This window comes from Hipposideros armiger, unplaced genomic scaffold (assembly GCF_001890085.2).
Source record: "Hipposideros armiger isolate ML-2016 unplaced genomic scaffold, ASM189008v1 scaffold_415, whole genome shotgun sequence".
Taxonomy (NCBI): Eukaryota; Metazoa; Chordata; class Mammalia; order Chiroptera; family Hipposideridae; genus Hipposideros; species Hipposideros armiger.
Window position 1 is genome coordinate 934,426 of NW_017731765.1, and position 9,765 is coordinate 944,190.

The 9,765-nt window shown below is 39.4% G+C and overlaps 1 protein-coding gene across 1 annotated transcript in view; it reads left to right on the forward strand.

Annotated features, from left to right (window-relative positions):
- Positions 1-4,129: 4,129 nt before the first annotated feature.
- Positions 4,130-9,765, forward strand: part of NAA15 (N-alpha-acetyltransferase 15, NatA auxiliary subunit) — a 70,123-nt gene continuing 64,487 nt past the window's right edge. The window contains exon 1 of the mRNA XM_019664048.1: positions 4,130-4,491. Within this exon, the coding sequence (XP_019519593.1) occupies positions 4,438-4,491 (54 nt within the window). The 5' untranslated portion in view covers positions 4,130-4,437. The remainder of the gene's footprint in view (positions 4,492-9,765) is intronic.

Consider the following 9,765-nt stretch of genomic DNA (forward strand, 5'->3'; position numbering starts at 1 on the left):
CTCGGAGTTTATCTACTCTGTATTTCGGACCCCGTTCTCCAGGGACACTCATCGAGAGATTCACTGAAATCGTCCGACATGCGCCAGAAAACTTTAAATGAAGTGTCGTGTTGAATAATAGCTAGTAGGTTAATTGAATTATGTGTTCCAGGCACTGTGCATTAATTCACCATATGGTTTATATGTATTGTCTCATTTTATCTTCACAGTGATCGCATGACATGCTGTGATTATTATCTTCATTTTACAGATGAAGCTCAAAGAAGACAAGCTATTCATCCAAAGTGACACGTTACACCTTATACCAGGGGTGCCAAAAAATGTATACATATGACTTGTATTCATCTTTTGTTATCGGTATATATTATTACAATTTTAATACAGTTTTTTCCTTTCTTAAAATGTGTTTACATTTTTTTGGCACCCTCTGTATTTGCAAAGACCTCTTACAGTTCCCAAAATCGGTTTACTCGCACTATCATAGTAAAGCCTCACGATACTGTGAGGAAAAGAGAATCATCGCATTTTAAGGTAAGTGCCCTGAGCTGCTCAGGATCAGACAATTGGGGCAGGTGGGATCCACACTGAGGTCTTCTGACCCCAGATCTTGTGATCCACTTTAGCCCACATTACAGGCATGGACAGTCCCCTGAGGCCATGAGCTGTAGAGAAGGAAGGGTTCAAAGTGACAAGTTCAATGGGCCGTTCCTGCTCACTATCTTTCAACTGTATGATTTTTAGGCAAATTACTTAACCTCTCTATGCCTCACTTATATCTGTAACATAAAACCTATCCTATAAGGTCATTGGGACGCTAACTTTGTAAACAACTTTTTTTTTTTTAACGTATTAAAGACATTGTACTGATCAATAGGTTTTGCCTTTCACTGTTCAGCCAGATTTTTGTGCATTCAGTTCACAATTCAATCTGTCTAAAGACCATGTACAAGTAAAAATATGTATACGATAAATTTTAATAGTTTAACTCTAATCCTTTAAACCTAATGCCATTTAGGTTTTAAAAACAAAATAAATGTCAGCAAATCTCTTTCCCTTCTATATTTTCTTTAGCAATGTTATTGAAAAAAAATTTTTTAGTGAAAATCTATTAACCAGAGAGTAAAATAATTCTACTTTCTGGTTCATTTTTACATGTACCTGATGGCTAAATAGATTGCTAAATTGTGAGTCACTTTATAGTTTGTAACCTAGTTTGGGCCTCTTGGTCTCCTGCTCAAGTAAGCAAACCACTCAACTAACATGCTGAGTCAGTTGGTTCTCAGCTTCTTCGCTTCTTGTCCACTCAGCAAACAGCCAGTTGTACATCCTTTTTACATCATCCCTGGGAAGCTTGTCCTGACACAGCTTTTGCTAATATCCAACAAGTTGGAACAGAAGTCATGTTTAGTCAGAACATACAGAGCCAGTAAGCAAATTACTAATTTCAGTACTGCTGCTGGAAAAGGCTGTTTTGTGCTTTTGGTCCTTGGATCCTATTACTGGTGTATGTTTTGGGAAAGTGATGAAGTATAAGCACATTTCTCTCAGCATGTTAGAGCTGATGGAACCCTACACTTGGAGTAGGCAGCTGTAGGTGAAACTGCATCTGGAAAAGAATCCTGATGAAGCAATTCCAGCCAGGAGTTAATAGCTGTGATATTTTGGTATAAGTTGCTACATGACATTCACTTAAGCATCTTCAGAATTTGAGTGTCAAAACCTTATTTATGACCCAGGCAAAGGGAGAGAGGGGTTTTGAGTTAGCAGCTAGGAAAACAGAGTCTTAGCCCCAGATCTGGAAAACTTATTATTCAACTCACACCTCCCAAAGAGGTGTTAAGGAAGAGCAAGAGTTGAAACAGTATAAAATGTAAAAGCACTACATATGTTTATTGATTTATGATGCATGAGAATACTATACGTCAAATTCAGGATCTGGAGAAGGATGGAGTGCCTGATGTAGCTGCAAGTTTTTATTTAAAAAAACAATCAAAAGCAATCACAAAATGTTAACAGTTAAATCTGGATGGGAAATACATAGATTTCTTTTCTGTTGTATTTCTATAAGTTTCAAATGCTCAATAATGAAGACATGGAAGTGGCAATAGAGAACATCTTACATTATGTGAAGATGGAGAAAATTTCTACATATCCCTTTTTTAGAATTCTATTTTGCAGGTAAATGATTTATTTATTTTTGGTTAATTTTTTTTTTTGGAAGAGGCATTTTGACAATAGGGATATGCAAATACCTGGGGTAAGGTGATGAACTTACCATGATCATTGTCACTTAGACTTGGATATGTTAACTTCCTGCATAGCTGTCATTCACAGCATAAATTGGGATCTCCATTTGTCAAATAGTGGTGATCTATCAGAGTAAATATTTTATATTGAGTTCAGGCTATCAAACCACTGACTGTGTGGTTTGACTATTATCTTTAGGTGCATTTTAACTCGGATATGACTCAAAAATATTAACTCAGACTAGTATTCATTGAGTCTTGAAAATTGCAAAATTTCTTTGCTGGCAATCTAGGTACTTAGCTTCTGGCGAAAACTAGTTTGTTTTAAAGACCAGCAATTTTATTCCCCTAAGGGGAAAATAGCATATTATTTACAGGAGAAATCTAGAAAATCATAGCAAATAATATTGCTCTAGGGACTTTTGGATATGAAGCCAGCGATTTGGAAACCCAATTTAGTAGCTAAGTGAAAATTATCACCTGAAGTTAAGACAATTTTTCTACCTTTTAATAGTTCCAATAGTTGAAAGAAAGACCTTTTGGGGGTAGTGAAGTTTGAAGGTTATTACAAAATAACTATTTTGTATGAACTCTAAGTTTGTTCTTAGTCGTTTTTTTTTTTAAGGTTTAAAAACTGGCCATATTCCAAAACTTAAACATGGTTTCCTGTAGGTACAATTTTTTCATGAAAACTTTGAAGAGAGAGCACAGAAATTCCAGGATTTGACTGCTAAAACCTTATTTATAATCCAGGCAAAAGAAGAGGGCATTTGAGATAACGGCTAGAAAAGCCAAGCATTATTCCCAAATTTTTCCAGTGGAAAACATTACTGAAGGCACACCTTCCAGGGAGGGTTAAGGAAGAGTATAGTATCTGGTTAAATATATTTAAAAGAGCAAAGCTACTGCACACATTATTTAATGATTCACGATGCAAAGAATGCTAGAGATGTAATTCAGGATCTGGAGAGAGGTCATCAAAAATAAAGGTAAAATGGCTCATATAACGTGAAAAATTGTAGATCATCAATGGAATTCCACTTTTAAAACTTAAAGTTTTACTGTCGATTGCTAATAAAATGACATATATGTGGAATAGGCCCTAATCAGTACCGAGCCTGACCTTGCGTACTGCAGCAGTTCTTTAGTATCCTTGCCAGATACTCTTGGGCTTCTAAGATTTGAGAATTTCTGGTGATCGGGAGTTCAACGAGTCACAATGTTAAACACTAGCTTGAATCCGGCTCCTCACTGGCCACTACCCCCAGGTGACTCAGTCATCAACCCTGTATTGTATGGATTCAACAATGAAATAAAAACACACTTTAACCTTCAGATGCTTCTTTGGCAGTGCAAAATGACACTTCAGATCAGGCTAACTACCGTTCTAGGCTCATCTAAGGAATAAACTAAATCTCTGATACTCCAGCCAGGCCCATTTAATTGCTCAAGCTCTTTCACGCTTTTTAGCCTCCAGCCATTAAGCCCCCTCCTCTCCATATCTGTTAAATCCCACTGGAATGAAGCCTTCCTTTTCCCTCCGTCTCTGCTAATTAGGCACTTTGTGCACGATCAAACGCAGCACTTCTTGAACACCTGCATTTTAGCACTCCAGGCTCAAGCTATGATCACACCGTCCGGAAGAGTCGACCCAATGAATTAAAGGCCAATCTAGCAGGAAGGAGCAGAACGGCTGCAATGCGGAGGCGGACTGAACCACTGTTGACCACTCTCCCCTGGTTCCCTCCTGTGCCTCCAAAACACAGAACCTGCCGGGACCCCCTCAGTCTAGGATGGTCGGCCAGCTTCCAAGTTTCCCAGCAAGCTCTAGGACAGAGGAGGTGGGGAAAGGAGGTCATCGCGCCTGCGTGCTAGGAGGTGTGACCCGGGTGGGAAAGCTCTCCGCGTCCGCCATTTTGGCTGCCTCTGTCGGTCTGTTCAGTTACCACGTGAACCGCCGACGGAGACCAGTGGGGGGGCGGGGAGGCGGCGGCAGCGTTAAGTGAGAAAGGAAAAAGGACAACGAGGGGCAGGGGGTGTCGGGGTTGGGCGACGCGGTGACATCCGAGGCCTAGTGGCGGCAGTAGATCGGGGCAATCAAGGCTGAAGCAGCCAGGGAACGGCGGCGGCGGTGGGACAAACAGACTGACCGAGCCGGGCGGTGGTGGGAGCAGCGGGAGGAGCCGGAACGATGCCGGCCGTAAGCCTCCCGCCCAAGGAGAACGCGCTCTTCAAGCGGATCTTGGTAAGTGTGAGGCTCCGGGCAAGCAGTGGCAAGGATTCAGCCGGTACACGGGCCTGTCACCCGTAACCTCGGTCCCACGGGCACCGAGCCACCTCCGCCCGGGACCCCGCCTTCGTGCTCCTAGTCAGGCCGAATGAACTCTCTGGTCTACTCCCTTTGGTTCTCACTTCGGCCCGTGCGGCGGGGACCACAGGCTTCCTCCTCCCGTCACCACGCTTCGGAGGCCGTGGTTCCGGACTAGGCCCTGTTCTCCTAGCTTCTAGACTGCCGGTTTTTATCCCCCAAGAGCGAAGGGAGGAGAGGCCTGGCCTTTAGCAGGAAAACGGGCAGGAGCCACGGCCCGGGTGGTGTGGGAACCCTGCCGGCAGGCCGGGGTGGCACCCTTGGAAGGAACAGGTGGTGCGGATGCAGCACAGCTCATTCATTGCCCAAGCGCGGCTTTCCCTCCATCGTCGGTCCCTCCCTCTTCCTCTCCTCTCGGGATTCACCTGTCCCCGCCCGGCCCGGGGTCACTGAATGACCCGAACGGAGGGAAGGAAGGACGGAGTTCAGAAGAGGAAAGGAAGCTTTCTTAACGACTACCTCCTTGTAGTCAGTTGCATAGTTGAGTCTGCAGCTTCTCGGTCTCTTCCCCTCCTTTCTGGAGTAGGGAAGAGACATTTATTTCGTAGTTTCTGAGCGGGAAACAGCCCCACCCCGTCACCCTTCTCGGGAGGTGGGGCCCACTGCGTGGGGGCGGTCCGGTAGGAAGTGAAAAGTTAAGAGCTTTTCGTTGAGACGGTCTAGACTCGGGTTTTCTTTTAGACTGGTGTATTTAACTGATGGAAAAATTCAGCAGCAGAGAAAAGAGAATGGAAGAACTTTTGAGATGGATCTTTTTGACACTAGCTCAGACTCACTCATTCCCTATATTTCAAATGTTTGCAGTTTGCAAAGATGTTTGCAGGGACTGTTTACATTGTAAAATACGTCTTGTAGCCTTGGCGCTATAATTAATACATTGTAGCACATTTTTTTGTTTGGCATTTAGTGTGTGGGTTGCCCCTTTCATGCAAACATTTCTTTGTGAAAGAATTAACTCTGTTTACCAAATTGAAGACTTTTAAATTATGGAGTGTGTGTGTCAAAGCGTTAAGCCGTTTCTCTTACAAGTTAAATCCATGTCACTTGTTTGAAGAGTAGAACAACTCGGGATCCAGTTTTTCTAGAAATAAGAGTAATCCATGTCGAACTAACGACTTTACTAAAATAGCCATATGCTCCTCAGATTTAGTCAATTCATGTTTAAAAACATCATAAAAGTCACATCCAATACCATGTAACTCTTATTTAAGTTCTTACTGCCACTTTTTGTTTTAAAACTAATTAGAGTATAGGGGGGACTATAGCATAGTTTTACCAGAACAAGTTATTTATTTTTTAAACCTTTTAAAAGACTAATTGGTGTGTAGGTTCAACTAGAATGTAGTTTTAGGATAGCAATTTGTCTTTAATCTTCTCCCCCAATTTCAAAAAAAATTCAAGCTGGAAAGTAGAGAGAAGAGTACAAGGAGCACTCTTAAACCTTTTACCTAGATTTAATATTTGACATTTGCCAGGTATGATTTCTCCTCATACATACAAGAGTTAAAAAGTAAGTTGCAGACATACCATTTCCTTCCTAAATGCTTCAGCGAGCATCTCCAAAGAATAAGGACATGTATTATATAACCTTAATACCATTAACAATCATTCCCTGATATTGTCTAATATCCAGTTCATATTCAGATTCTCCTAGCTGTTAGGGTAACACTTTTTAAAAAATCAAACTTTTTATATTGAGGTAACTATAGGGTCACATGTAGTTTTAACAAGTAATACGTCGAGATCCCTTGTACTCATGCGGCTTCCCCAACGCTTATACTTTGCAAAACTGCAGTTCAGCATCATAATGATACAATCCACCAGTCTTACTCAGATTACTCCATTTTACTTGTTCTAATTTGTGTCTTCTATGCAGTGCTCTCACGTGTAGATTACGTAAGTACCACAGCAGTCAATATACAGAACAGTTCAGGAGCACCGGGATCCTTCTCTCGCCCTATTAGAACCACACCCTCCCCCCTCCCTCCCATCCTCTCTACCCCAAACTCTGGCAACCACTGCTAATTTGTTTTCTATTTCTATAGTTTTGTCATTTCAAGAACGTTTACTAAAAAGAATCCTACAGTGTATAACTTTTTAGGATTGGCCATTTTTTTATGCAACATAGTTCCCTTGAGATTCATCCAAATTGTTGGGTCTTGTTCCTTGTTATTGCTGAGTAGAATTCTATGATATGGATGTACCACAGTTTAACCATTCATAGAATAAAAAGTTTTGATTAAGAATCCTAAACATTTTTTTGGGTGGCGTTATGGGGCAGAACATTTAAGTTCATTGCTAAAGTCAAAATGCTAGAGGATTTGTTGGGATAAGTAAGGAGTATTCAGAAGAAATGTGAAAATCACTAAATGAAAGAAAAGGGGATATAATGTCCTTACTTTGTTACACTGATAATGAAGAAAATACTACTAACCAAAAGTATAGTTAGTATTTCTTTTTTTTTTTTTAATTGTTTCTCCTTCCTCAGTTATAGTAGTTAGCTCTTTTGACTGTACGTCCCTCCCCTCTTGGAGAAGGGAAAAGTCGGGCATATTCCAATGCCTTGTAATCAAGCGTTGCTAGGTTGGTAACTTAAATCATTCCACAGCATTCAGTTTTTGAGCTACCACTTTGTTAGTTGTACCATACTTATTTGTAGTTAACTGTAGGAAATGAAATTAGTTGTGTTTTTTGTTTTTTTTTAATTTGAAACTTCAATTTAAAAATAGTGAAGAATGTTTTTGCCTTAAATTTTCAAAGTAAACCTGGTTTACACATCACTTTGCAAAAAATTTCAGCTTCTGTAGTGGATTTGCCTGACTTGTTCTCGTTTAGTTGATATCTAAAATTTAACTTTGTTGCATATTTGGTCCATCTTTTTTCCCCACATTACTGTTTTCTAACTAAAAGCATTATCATAAGTTGGTCAAAATGTCTGCAAAATGTGTCTTGTTTATAATTTGTTTAGTGAAAAGGTGGGCATGAACTTAATGTGATATATGTTATATAGGAGTTTAGTTTTTAAAAAAGATATTTGTGTTTGCCAGAGTGGTTTTTGTGGGGGTTTTGTTGTTGTTGAAATTACACACTATTTTAACAATTTGAAAAACTAAGTCATTAGACAATTGTGACTTTGCTTTCTCTTGATACTGTTTATCTCAATAGTTTGAGAAGTCTTAGCAGATCTTTACACCTCTTTCTTAGGATATAGGTGAGGAGTAGGAGAAATGAGGTTGTCTGGGTAGAACAAAATCCACACCTTTTTAGATTTTAGCCCACATGAAAAAGTTGGACAGTACATACCCTCTTGCCTTGCAATCTGCTGTTACTAAGTCCATGACTTGCTGCTGCTGCTGCTGCTGCCTTTTCGCTCTTCAGATGTTAATGTGAGCTGTAAGAAAAACATCTAAGTTGGGAGTTCTTAAAATATTGTACATCATTAATCTATTTTTGGACTTTTGCCTGAATGATTTATGTTGTTAGTTAAAAGTCTAAAGGACAGAATTTTCCTTTCTTGGAAAAATGGTAAGAGAAGTTAGCATAGCATGGTGATAATATTTATTTACTGAAACATTTATAGTGCACAATATAACTTTGTGTGATGATGGGAATGTTAGAACATTTCTGCTCTGTCCTATATGATAGCCATTAGCCACATATGGCTAATGTACACTTGAAATATGGCTAGTGTAGTTAAATAACTGAATTTTTAATTTTAATTAAATTGAAATTCAAATAGTCACATGTGAATGGTTACCATTTTGGACAGTAAAAAGACTGTTTCCACTGAGGCAAACGTGGTGCCCTGTATGATTAGAAGACTGGAGAGCTACTGGCCAACCAGTCTTTACTGAAGGGATCTCTTTGCTTACTGTGCATTCTTAGTTCTTTTAATATTTCTACTTATGAAAATGCAGTTCTCTCAGAGCATATCTTTGTTCAAAAGAGTTTTGTCCAAAAGTGTTTTTGGACCTAAAAAGTTAGGTCCTATGGGGATCATATGCAAAGGACTGTTTGTTTAGAATTTTTTCTCCCAGATACCTGTATGGCTCATTTCTTCTCTTATTTCTTTTAGAATTCTGCTCAGATGTCCTCTAAATGTTATAGAGAGGCCTTCCTTGACCAGGAGAAATCCTCAATTCAACTTTTTTATTTTCTTCATTGCTTTTTCTCCGTATCACTTATTACCATCTGACATACATACACAAGTAATTTATCACATCTTGCACAATTAAAATGTAGGTTTTTATGATGGATAGGGACTTTGTTCTGTTAACTGCTATACCTCTATTGGTTAGAATAATGTACTATGATAGATATTGGGTAAATATTTGTTTCATGAAATGAGTGTTAAAACAGTGACTACAGGGCAGGAGAGAAATCTTTTGATTGTGTGTTTGCATTAAGATTTTTAGAGAAGGGAAGTAAGCTAGGCCTTGGCTTTGCAGAGTACATTACTATATGAGGTAATTGTTGGATATCAGGCAGAACCTGTATTACCTGGTAAGACCTTGTAAGTTTCATTTATGAATGAATCATAGTGTTAGTTTGTTTACATGACCTTTCTCCCATCACAAAAGCATAAGAGGAATTTTTTTTTTGGTTGTTTTAACATTGGAAGAAAAATGGCATCAGGGTTAAATGAGGATGTTTGTTGTGAGGAACTTGCTGAATTAGATAGTAAGGCTCAGTCATCTGTAGTTTCATAAAGCTCTACAACTCATTCTGACAAAGTCGGGTGAGGACCTCTGTGTATGCTATTATGAAACAGGAATATAAAATGTTAGAAGGCAAGAAATTTGTAGTTTAGAGTTCCTCTGGGAATCATTTTCAGAAAATTTAAAAATCAAGTTGAATTCTTGGAATTTGGAAAAGCATGCTGGAAGCTGGGGTATCAGAGCAAGCCACTTAACTAATGAGAGAACCTAGCCAACCATCAGCCTTCACATCTAAATACAACTTTGCTCTTTATTTATAGGCAATAGACATTTTGAAGAGAAAAGAATTTTTTAGTGAAAATTGTTTCAAGAAGAATGTCATTTGCCAGTGCTGATGGCAAGAAGAGCAAGTGAAGACGTTTCAAGGAGTGATAGGGCTTAGTATAAATATTAGGGTGTGGAGGGGAGGGAATTTTATGCTGTGATTGTATTC